At 37.1% G+C, this 12,692-nt stretch overlaps 1 protein-coding gene across 1 annotated transcript; it reads left to right on the top strand.

Annotated features, from left to right (window-relative positions):
* The first annotated feature begins 1,448 nt into the window (after positions 1 to 1,448).
* Positions 1,449 to 4,058, top strand: LOC137294935 (uncharacterized). The gene is made up of 6 exons (XM_067826114.1): positions 1,449 to 1,540; positions 2,029 to 2,207; positions 2,607 to 2,642; positions 2,996 to 3,166; positions 3,615 to 3,673; positions 3,961 to 4,058. Exons 2-6 carry the CDS (start codon positions 2,039 to 2,041, stop codon positions 3,964 to 3,966), a joined length of 441 nt encoding a protein of 146 aa, XP_067682215.1. The 5' UTR covers positions 1,449 to 1,540; positions 2,029 to 2,038; the 3' UTR covers positions 3,967 to 4,058.
* Positions 4,059 to 12,692: the final 8,634 nt, after the last annotated feature.

Raw genomic sequence — 12,692 nt, 5'->3', positions numbered from 1 at the left:
GGAAGTCCTGAGTTTGACAGGTGATGATACAAGTAAGTCCTACATAAAACATCATATGGTGTCTTTGACGTCATTGGCAAGAAGATGGCCAAAGTATACTCAGTATCATTATGGATGTGTCTTATATCATGACAGATGAAAATATATGTCGATATCTGCATTTGCATCCACGTCATAGCTCTATCAACATTTACTGACGCTTGTGAGACTATTTAGGACGCATGATATTCAGGTAATGTTCCATATTTAACAAGATCATAGTTCATCTCCTATCCAAACAGATACATGTTGGCCCTGCCTTCAAAAACACAAAATTTAACATCAAACATCCTGTCCAGATGATAAGGCTGAAAATGGAAATTAGCGAGGACATTGTTACTTGAATAGATCACTGAAAATAATAATAACAAAATAAGAGTATTTGTGAAATGACAACAATGACAAACAAATAAGAACAACATCGAAATGGCATAAAAGATGCACAAACTTATTTTGAGATTTTGTATCTTTACACCTCATAATGAGTTTAATACATTTAAAGGAAATTGCTCATTTCCATAGAAATAATCCCCCCACCCCCACCCTCCAAAAAACGAAAAAGTGAGTGAGTGAGTTTGGTTTTACGCCGCTTTTAGCAATATTCCAGCGATATCTCGGCGGGGGACACCAGAAAATGGGCCTCACACATTGCCTATATTTAACATTATTGGTTATTAAAATGCCTAATAAACTACCGATACGTTAAGTAAAGTCAGATAATAAATCTGTAACACTGTCCTCTCACACGTGTATGGCAATAGTAGTAATAAGTAGTAGGTTGAGGTTGCAATATCACGATTTACATTACATTTTTCCGAAGACATTAGATTCGGATTGGTTCATATAACATTAGTAGCAGCATCAGTAGTAGTAGTAGTGGTGGTGGTGGTAGTGGTGGCAGTAGCAGCAACAGCAGTAGTAGTAGCTGTACTATTAGTGGTAGCAGTAGCAGTAGGAGGAAGAGGAGGAGTAACAGTAGTATATGCGGTAGTGTCCTACTACATTTGCAATGTTGACAAAACAGTTCATAGCATATTAACCTATTGGTCTATGTTTGGATTTTCTCTAAACGAAATAAAAAAACACAAGCATACGCTTGTCCATAATTTGCCTTGCGTCGTATTAAACAAGTAAAAATGCGCATAAACAACAAAACTTGAGAGTGAAAATGTAAAAAAAGACCCGATGCATATTTTAAGCATCGTTGTTTTGATATATGCTCAAACAGTCAGCAAAGTGTCACAGGGAAATAATCCTTGACTGATTAATGACTTACTCAACACGTTACCATGTGTCTGTCATCCATGACGTCAAGGACTTGCCAGAGCCACTCATTGGCTGAAGCGAATGACAAAGCAGAAACAGTGTGTTAAGGAAATGATAATATCCATACGTCAAAAGTTGTCTCGTACTCCTGTATATCTCTATATAAAGTCCAGAGCTTCAGTGCTGCCTCATCAGATCAACATCCACCGTGTCAAACTCACAGCTGGCTATTCAGGTAAGGCGTCTTTTTTAGAATGAACAAGTGAGTGGGTGAGTTTAGTTTTACGTCACCTTAAGCAATATTCCAGCAATATCACCAGAAATGGGCTTCACACATTGCACCCACATGGGGAATTGAACTCGGGTTTTCAACGTTACGAGCGGACGCTTTAACCGCTAAGCTACCCCATCGTCTTGAACAAAGCAAAGTACAATATATCCTCATAGATGACTCTAAGGAGAGCTTATATTCCTCACTGATGGTGATTTGATATCCTATATGGGTTTTTTCCAGGTGATGTATAATTTTATTCAGATATGTAAATTCATAATCACTGTCAAATTAGACTATTCGTTAAATACGAAATGAGATAATAGTATATACACATCCAATTCATAGCTTTGGGTCTACATCAACGTTTGCAGCTGACAAACATAAAGTCTCAAAAACTCGTTAATCTTATTGCTCTATTTTACAAGTAACCGAAAGTTGCTATTTTGCAGAATCTCCACCATGATGTCCATCCTAACTCTTGCTCTGCTGTGCGCATGCGCCCTTGTATGTTCCGGTGCTGTTTACAACCGGTATCCATCTTATGGGCAGTACCCGGATGTACACTACAGGAATCAGTACGTCCCTAACAACCACCCTGGCAATTACTACCCTGACAGATATCCTACTGGTAGGTGAAGCAACACCTTGTACCAGTCTTAAGACCATCTTACGGGACGCCTGTTAATACAGTAGTAACTTGATGCAAGCAATGTTTCATTTCTCATTAGTAATTGTTTCTAATCAAACAGGAAGGTTGATAGCGTAAGCATCCATTTGCTTGGGGTTGTGTGTTTATTGAACTAGAACATAAACCTCTATGCGTTTTTATTGTATTAAACGTAGCAATGTAGCACAGCGTATTTCGAAATTGAAGACTATATTCTGAAAAAGTTTAGTAGAAAGTCTCTTACATATGAGTGGCAGAGTACACCGTGTGCAATTAACCTTGAGTGCAACCTAGCTTTTATACAATCTAACCCTGCGTACAATCTAGCCTTGTGTAGAATCTAGCGTTTTGTTTTTCCAGATGTGTGGGGAGGACGCTCTCAGGGACATTACAGAAGCAAGTATTTGTTATCAAATATCATCCTTTATTTGATAAAAGTGAAGTTTGAATATTTCCAGCCAACTCATTAATCAGATTATGCCATGCTTTTTCTGTCTGTTGACGTCATTGGTTTTGCATAAACGTATGTAAGTGTATGTTAATTATGACGTTTTATGTATCGTTTCATACATAATGTACTTGTTTATTGTAATGTTAAGAGCTTATACAAATATTATTAGTCTGTTACAATATCTGTAACCTGCATCTCTGTGGGCTTTCTTGTCACACTCTTAGCAGGAATAGTGACGTAAAAACTCATTTACCAGGCTGTAACAATGCAAACATAATGACTGCTCTCCCTCGCCCAGGGTACCGACGATCTGTGCCTTCCCATATCAGTGGATATCCGAGTTACAGACAGACCTACCCATCCAATGGCTTCCCTACCTACCCTGTACCTTCCTACCCATCAACACATGGCCAGACCTACCCTGATCATGTAAACACCTACCCAGGAAATCAGAACACTTACCAGCAAGGTACGTAAACATAAACAATTTACACCATATCCTGTCAAAAAAGATGTAAACATTACAGGAATTCTTTGTGTACACTTGGTTTTTTTAATTCATTATTGTGAACCACAACATACCAAAAAATCGTTCCATGTGACTTGTATGAATGGCGGATGCTACCGGTGGCGCATGACTTGCTTATCCGTTTCTATAACACCGGGTGTCGTCACTTTTTTTTAACAGTGAACCATTCATGTTCCTGCTGTTTGATCCGTTTAAATATCTAAATTCACCTCCTAGCTGTTTCGGAATATTACAACATGTCTTTTCTCTCTGGAGGTCAGCATGGAGAGAAACACACTCAGTGAGGAGAGAACCAAATATGTTTGAATCGTTCGTAAAAGAATACAACGTCTTCTCACTATCACTCGGCACAATCGTGGGGCTCTATATATCGTTCTGACTTTTGCAGGTCAGCGATGGAACCATTGGGGATCCCAGATTGGAACTCAGAAACATGGCTCCTACCGGGTAGGTTTCTCAATATTGTTAATGGTAAAATGGCGGAAGAAGAATTTGCTTATTTTATGAAATACTTCAAGACATAAAGTAGCAAAGTACTAATCAGTTTCTTTTTTCTACAATACCAATGTTGACAGTTCACAACGAGAGCACATAGGATTAAGACTAATGTTAGTTATATTTGTCCACTAACAAGAGACAGCAGTGTTTCATTTCTTTTACGCCCCCAATAGGTGTAACATTGCTTATGCGCCGTAAAACAATATTCATTCAAATATTACGTTCTCTGTTTGCAGGGATGAAGAGATTAAAGACGCTGCATTCATGATGTCCAGAGTTGAAATCCTAACTTTGTGCAATGTACAAGTCTTTGTAAATAAACTTTAGCACGTGGCGTTATTTGTTTGCTGGTTTTTTTACTTCAAGAAGGCGTATTGAGACAAAACCCCTATTGAATATATCGTCAACAAAATCAGATTTAGCATTCTGTGACAAACCAATCAGCCCTAACGCCTACGTGTATGACGAGATGAATGCCAACTACTATAGAGTTATCCTCTAACGCCAAGCACTGGTTGGTGGAGATCAGTGTCTACAGAGGGACGGACATGAGCTGTAGAAATCGTGAAGAAATATACGTACATTGCTGATAACTCGCCTCCTTAGCAGTTCTTGTTTCATTTGAATTATATTTTTGATTATCAATTATCCTAATAATCTCTCTCTCTCTCTGAAACTTTTTTTTTTGAAGCATTGAAAAAAAAACGGTTAACGGATCATTCTCTTGCACTGCCGTAACTGCCGTATTACATATATTACTTAGATGAGCCCAATTTCGTCCAATTGGGGATCCGGGTAGGAACTGGCGAGCAGTAAACCTGTTTTGGTCGTCCAGATGCGACTCAGTGTATCGGATGTCCAGGATCCGACACCACTCCAATAGCATGGAAACCTGTAAAGATATGTGAACAAAATGCCTTTTGAAAAGTTTAGCCCGTTTTGTTTACAGGACGCTGTCATATAGCTGGGATATTGTGTAGCGAGCAACAACAAACAGGAAACAATGACTAGTTTGCATGCTTAGATGAAACTTCGTATAATTATCATGACTTTTACCTCAAGAATCGTAAACTTGCTAAACCAAATTTAAGGTGCATATTTGGTGGTTTCATGTCGTCACCTACACCGATAACTTAGTGTTAATACACTGACAGTATTCTCAAAGCAGATGTGACTCCCAGTACACGAAGCGTCAACATCATGTTTAAAGCCGAGAATCTGTTTCTTTTAAAAAGCTGCGTAAAGTCATAAAAGCATAAGTTTACTTGAAACTCATCCTTTTCCTGTTATGATACCACTGTAAGATGACAAGAGCTTAATAAAATAAACAATGACTTTGATGAAATGCGTTACAGGATACATGTACATGAATCCAGATCAGGGGCTACTTTCACAAACCAACCGTTATTAAGGTTTACCTTAACTCACCTTAGAGTTAGGTAGCCTTAGTGCAGTGTTAAAGAATGGGAGTTAAGGTTAACCTTAATTAAGGATGCTTTGTGAAAGGAGCCCTGATTCTATTATTCATCTTAGTTAAACCAAGATGAACTTAACGTGTTCATAATATGTTGAATCGAACCCGGTTTCCTCGGGCAGAGCGAACGTTTTAACCAGTAGGCTACCCCACCACCCCAGACTTTCTAGGACGGTATAATCCAAGGTTTGATTTAAATATTCAGGCTGATTTTACTCATTGGTTTGTCAATACCGACTACATTTCGGGCTTTCGTCCACACGGGGTATTTATACAACCAAACAGGGTAGTCGAATGTGAAGGACCTGTGTAAATGTTTACAGGTTATCCTAGGTCAGACACAACCGCACAATGATGACTAAAATCGAATACGCAGGGACTAAGTTTTACTTCGAGGCAACCACAGTTCCACACATAAACGTTCGATACAACAGTGGTTGTGTATACACCACAGAAATCATACTCAGGGCAGGTTAAGGAAAGAAACGTTTTCATTTTCATTGTACAGAACTTATCCCAATAACTCGTGGCTATTCCAGTAACGTTGTCAGGGGGAGCTTCATGTATATCGCAGGGTCGATTCAAGGCGTCTATTCATAGACACACTAAATTCAACAACAACATTTCAATTTAAAAACACACTGGGGGCATATTAACATTGTGGTTTCTAAACAGCATCTGATTAGGAAACTATGTCGCTATTATATTTTATCTCCAGTAAAAATGGCGGTATACTTTTGACGTGGTATCTTTCTTAGTTCAAAATGACAGTATGATTTATCGGTATTCAAATAGGATTAAAGTCTAAAGAAGTTCGTGCAGCATGGCTTCATAATGGAAATATTAAACAAATCTTTTTGGTATGACCAAGACATTATTGTTATATATCTCATACAATATGACTTCATAATGGAAATATTAAACAAACCTGTTTGGTATGACCAAGACATTATTGTTATATATCTCATACAATATGACTTCCTAATGGAAATATTAAACAAATCTGTTTGGTATGACCAAGACATTATTGTTATATATCTCACACAATATGACTTCATAATGGAAATATTAAACACATCTGTTTGGTATGACCAAGACATTATTGTTATATATCTCATACAATATGACTTCATAATGGAAATATTAAACAAATCTGTTTGGTATGACCAAGACATTATTGTTATATATCTCATACAATATGACTTCATAATGGAAATATTAAACAAATCTGTTTGGTATGACCATCTCATACAATATGACTTCATAATGGAAATATTAAACAAATCTGTTCGGCATGACCAAGACATGATTGTTCTATATCTCGTACAATATGACTTCATAATGGAAATATTAAACAAATCTGTTTGGTATGACCAAGACATTATTGTTATATATCTCATACAATATGACTTCATAATGGAAATATTAAACAAATCTGTTTGGTATGACCAAGACATTATTGTTATATATCTCGTACAATATGACTTCCTAATGGAAATATTAAACAAATCTGTTTGGTATGACCAAGACATTATTGTTATATATCTCACACAATATGACTTCATAATGGAAATATTAAACAAATCTGTTTGGTATGACCATCTCATACAATATGGCTTCATAATGGAAATATTAAACAAATCTGTTTGGCATGACCAAGACATGATTGTTGTATATCTCGTACAATATGACTTCATAATGGAAATATTAAGTATTTCCAAATCCGTAAGTCTGTTCTTTAAAATGTCGCCGAATAAACTATACATATCTATACGAGGGTTCAGCAGAATGTTAAGCTTTCCCAGAGAATCGACTGTGAAGTTTCGTGGATTGAACCAATATGATGAAACAACATGATTAATAGCGACAATTTATTAACAACCAGGTGTTTTTTAAACTTTTCAAACGTTCTCCAAAAAGATTCGTGTTCAATACTTCCATTTTATAAATACAAGAATCCATTTTGTTCAACTGGAATTAAAAATAATCAGCTAGTATTGAGCCCATTCGTAAATTTGTAAACTATACTTTGTTTTGTTAAAACTACAGGTAAAACACTATCTTTCCCATGAAAACTTAAAGCGATATGTACATTTAGATACATCCAGTCAATTACACACGTTTTCAATCCATAACGAATGTTAACTTCATTTGGAGTAGGACAATGTGAAAAACCTATTGCTAAAACATTCTTCACACGTACGAGTTGTGTAAACAACGAGATAAGATAAATTTTCTTCCTGTATCAGAACTGATACAGTGTATCCTATTTATACTGAATTTATTACTCTGAGCCAACTGTAAATTAAATCGGAAGTATAATCGAGTGAAATAATAAACAGACGGAACAAGACAGATAGTTATTACAGACAATTCATCCCGATAAAAAAATTGGTATTAACAATTCACAACATGTGTAAACTACGCTTGACGTTTATGTAGAGATTTCAAACAAACTTTCGGTAGGCCAATCTCAAGATAAAGGATTTCGGATAAATGGTGTTTTACTTTACTAAATGTGATTCCTACACATGTTACGACAAAAGGTGACAAGCAAGGTGAATTCCAACGCACTCCCATCCTCTGGGAAAGGGGAAATGTCTTGAGGCCACCCACGCCCTCATTCCAGTGGTGTACAAAGATTCTCCACGGGAATCACTTTAATGAATACTGGATGAACACAAAACGAAATTTGAATTGTGACCTGTCGATTTACTTTTGCGTATTATCTCAGGGGGTATAAGTTTGAGAACAATAGCGTAACTGTGTATGTCAAGCTCGTTCTTGCTTTGACTGAACCCATAACTGAAATGGAATGTATAAAATCTATGTATGTACAGCATAATACCCATGTTTACGTTAGATATGAACAATAAGCATGTGAGAACATCACCTTGCCGCACTACCCATATAACGTCTGTAAAAGAACACATTAATTGAGGTAAAACAGAGAGATTTTGAATTGCACAATAGTATCAAAAGTTAAGGCTCCCTAGTGTAAATTTTGCCACTTACTTCAAGTGCATGCAGCTGTTCTAATCCGCATTTTGCAATATATTCCATACTATTTAAAGGTACTATTTACACATGAACTGATGCTCATAGGCATACAACACCTTGTATTACCCCTATTTGACAGTGATAAATTAACATACTACTGTCATGAAGTCGAAGTCTTTTAATGCAATCCGTGTCTGGTGGACAGTTCCTATGATTAAATAAATCGTTGATCACGAATGTCATTTATTTATTGATCATCATTTCAACTTATCACTGTATTCATGTTTGCCAAATTCGTGATTCCTTTATAATTGAACGTTGTAGAGCGTCAGTATTTCATGTGAATGTGAACAGTAGTTGTGGGTAAATAGTACATGTCAGACAAGCAAGTGGTTAATATTATGAGCACCGCAAAGAACACACAGTCAAACAGCCCCGCAGACTGAACCATGCGGACTTGATCTTGAGCTATACTGATGATAGAGGGGAAAAGCCAGACGTATACTGTCCCGCCGGTGGTACCCGTCATAAACAAAAGCAATGTCTAGTAAAATATTTACACTGAATGAAAACGGGCACGTTTTTGTCGTTTTTGTTATCCTGCATATTTTAGGAGTACCAACAGGTGCTGTTAGGGCTTTATAATATCAGTGCTAAGCTATACAGTGAAAATCTTACTGGTCACATATTTTCTCAACGTGACTGCACGCTTACCCGAACAAATGTTGATGACTTACAGAGAATAACATAATTACTGGTCACATTTCAGTAGTCAGATGTTTGTGAAAATGGGTTTACAATTGTCACCGTCACGGTACAGGTGAGAATATGTCATATTATTTGAGCTTTATGCACTCGTGTACATTGTAGGCTGTGAGACCACCCACCAGAGAGCCGACAGGTTTATTAATGAAAGCACTTTAGTTCTGACGCTGGCTGACAGAAACACTAGTGGTCAACGAAAACATAAAACACTTGGGTCACTGGACCAGAGTTTACTCTGTGACTTGACCTGCGTGAAAAATTATCGCTAGGTGACAAATTACCCGAGAAAACAATCCCACTTGGTTGTTTCATTGTAAAGGGAAGTGGGTTCAAATATTGTTCGTCGCCATATTTCAATGCATGGCTCGAGAACGCCCTGTTGTCGCTTGTTTGTTGTCTCTTCCGATGTTTCTCATTGCAAAGGAGGGTAACGTGATGTTAGAATGTGGATCGAGGGTGGAATTGTGTACGGACATGCGGCTGCAAAACCGTAATTTGCTTATTAAAAGTATGAGACTATTCATTCATTCGTTCGTCCGTTCGTTCATTCATTCATTCGTTCAGTTGCTCTAACTGATTAGTTAATTAATTCGAAAGGAGTCACAGATACCCCTAATTCCAAGCGACCAGCTGATGCAACAAATTATTTGATATAACTTAATTCCGTTTATTTTGATGCTCGAAAATACCCAAACCTTTCACTCTTAGGGCCCACCTGATACTACTTGACAACTGATGCTTAATGTTTTTGGTCAGTTGATGCCATGCATCCACATCACGCTGGGTCTTCATGCAGTCGAAATTATACAGGGATATGTTTGTTGTTTAACACCGTACCGATTAATGTTCGAGCTACATGACTACGGTCTGGAAATAATCCAGTCTAGAGCAGGCAATCCAGTGATCAACGGCCTGAGAATCGATTCGATAACAGTTATATGACTGTGATCAGTAAATATTAGAGTCTGGACAAGACAATCCAGTGATCAACATCATGAGCAACGATCTGTGCAAGCGAGATTGACCATCCGATCCACCCGAATGAATGAATGAATGAATGAATGAATGAATGAATGAATGAATGAAAGTAGTCCCGTGCAAGTAACCTTTAGGTATATGACATTCAAGCATGTTTACGTTGGAGAAAAATCACAAAACAAACATTCCTATTCAAAACCCCATCACAGGAACACACACGATGGACATATGTTAATTGGGCGTTACAGTGACATCAAATATACTTCATATAAACTTTAATTCCCGAATACATTTGCAATATCAACATAGAAAATCAGCGCCCTTACATACAACTGTACCACTGGCTAACAAGAAACGACACGTGGGAAGGGTAATATTATGTATTAGCGCATGGCGAGGTTTCGCCATGAAGACGTAGTTCCAGCATTGCGGTCACCCTACACAGACGCCACAACATCAATCAAACGTTTTTTATGGCGTTTTTTTATTACGATCGAATTTTATTTCCAATCTTTATTGTAAACACAGGGATTTATTTACAATATATCGCTTATGTATAAGATAAACAAAGTCATCTGTTCTCAAATTCTCACACTTGTGTCCGCCAGCTATTTTTGTAAGTGTGTGAGATGGCCATATGGTGGAAGTTTTGACTTTTCACGGGTTCGATTCCTGACACTGGTACAATGTGTGAAGCTTATGTATGAATTCTGTGTCACCTACTGTCGTTTGGGTGGAAGATTTCTTGAACAGTCACACAACCATACTCATTCATCCAAATCTCGCTATTAACGCATTCGTGTTTCGTGTTTTAGATCGCTGGATACGGTGTTTGTTTTCTAAATGGGTTTAATTTGTGAAAATCAAATAGGTTAGTCATCCTAACTAACTCTGCCCAGATACTTATTACCAAAAAGACAATACTCTGTAGATTGCATTTGTTCATGTTTTATTGGATATGTATAAATGTGTGCATGCGTGCGAGCGTGTGTATGTAAGTCGTATTACTTATAGAATTACCGCTCTGAAATGACCTTCTCCCTCAGGAGATAAATTTTCAAATATAATTGAATTCGTATAAATAGGCATTGCAATCGACTCTATATTATTTGTCCATGTGGAATTATGGAAGTCGCCGATTCACATGTTTCTTTAGAAAATCTTACAATGAAACCTGTTTTTTATGTACTGGCATGGATGTCAAACTGTGAACTGTGTTAATTGGCCCCAATGTGTAGATGAAAACCTGTCTGAAAGCAATGCGTTCCATTCAGCATCCATGGATCTTTGAAAGAGGTCCGATTCATGAATAGCACGATAAACAAGGATACCAGACAGAGGGCGTTGGTTTCAAAGTATGAAAGCCCAACACGTTAAGACACTACTGATGCGTCGTGAGGCATCCCGTACCGAAATTGTCTGCAAATATTAGAATATTCACCTCATGCTGAGAATGCGTTCCGCCAATGGTTTTGGATTCGGTGCTATTTGTATATAAAGAAGGACTCCTTGCCATATTATTGCAGCTTCTGGTCCCAGTCTTGTGGAAGAGGTGAGATTTTTTTGCGTCATTTCAGATACGGCTTAAAATAAGTGATTATGTGTCATATTTAAAATGTATTTAAATGTAACCTAAATAGGTTTTTTTTTCTTATTGCAACGCCTCTTCTCTAATTTGTAGGGAATTTTACACAATTTTACTCAATTTAAATATTAATAATGTGTTAAAGGGTCAACATACTTTCAATTTCAATTTATCCGAATTTTTAATTTCGCATAAAAGCGGTTCGTCTGACCCAAGTCAGTATCTACTTTTCTAGAGTTTTTTCAGAATGTATGTGCTTATTTGGCGTTTAAGGGCATCATTTTTTCATATCTGTGTCTCACACCTCCCGACTGATTAAACTGGACACCGCATAGACAATATTAACAACTTTTGCATTTCAGCTGACTCTGTAGTGTAGGTTTCCGTCAATGTAAATTGACATGAAAGCTAAACGCTAGGTATTAAGAATCTTTTTTCACACATTTCATTTACATATTTTAAAGAATAAACCTTTAATGTCTAACTTTATGACAGTACAACTCATCCAATCTATTTCAATTATCTCAGTTCCCTTTTCTTTGTCTACCGTTGCTTTTGCAGTGCAGTCAAAATCCGAGAATGTCCTGATGTATATATTTCTTTTTTCCTGAATAACAACGATAACGGAACAAATTAGTCTCCCGTTCTTTTCCAAGGTTAGATTTCCCATAGTCACTCCGAAACAGGCAAACCAAAGCTACATATGTTCTTTGTCTGCTTTCTGAGGATGAGAACAAAACTAGATTTTATTGCTTTTTATTATTTTATTATTTATTTTTTAATTAATTAATTTTTTTTATATTTCTTTTGGCAAACAAGGTGACACACATAACCAACGTTGCCCTTATAATGAAACACACGTTTGATTGCAAGCTTCACCAATTTTTAAAGTTATTTTAAATTTGGGTATTTTGGTTCGGAACTTGTTTGAATGGTATTCACGTTAAGATAATATTATGCAGTTTTTCAGACAATAACAGGGGCTGTGGGGTAAACATTTGTTTACAGTGTTCGCTCGTCACGGCGAAGACCGTGTTCGATTCCCCATATGGGTACAATGTGTAAAGCGTCTATCTGGTGTCCCCGTTGTGATATTCCTGGAATATTCCGAAAGCGGCGTAAAACCGTAGTCATTCAGACAGTAACATTTTATTTCAGATATCGTC

Source organism: Haliotis asinina, chromosome 1, assembly GCF_037392515.1.
Source record: "Haliotis asinina isolate JCU_RB_2024 chromosome 1, JCU_Hal_asi_v2, whole genome shotgun sequence".
Lineage (NCBI taxonomy): Eukaryota > Metazoa > Mollusca > Gastropoda > Lepetellida > Haliotidae > Haliotis > Haliotis asinina.
This window is presented reverse-complemented; position numbering and strand designations above follow the sequence as displayed.

Coding starts and splice junctions, on each gene's coding strand:
- LOC137294935 (XM_067826114.1), top strand. CDS start 2,039: ATGATGTCCATCCTAACTCTTGCTCTGCTGTGCGCATGCGCCCTTGTA. Junction 2,643..2,995: donor CTCTCAGGGACATTACAGAA/GCAAGTATTTGT, acceptor TCCCTCGCCCAG/GGTACCGACGATCTGTGCCT. Junction 3,167..3,614: donor TCAGAACACTTACCAGCAAG/GTACGTAAACAT, acceptor TGACTTTTGCAG/GTCAGCGATGGAACCATTGG.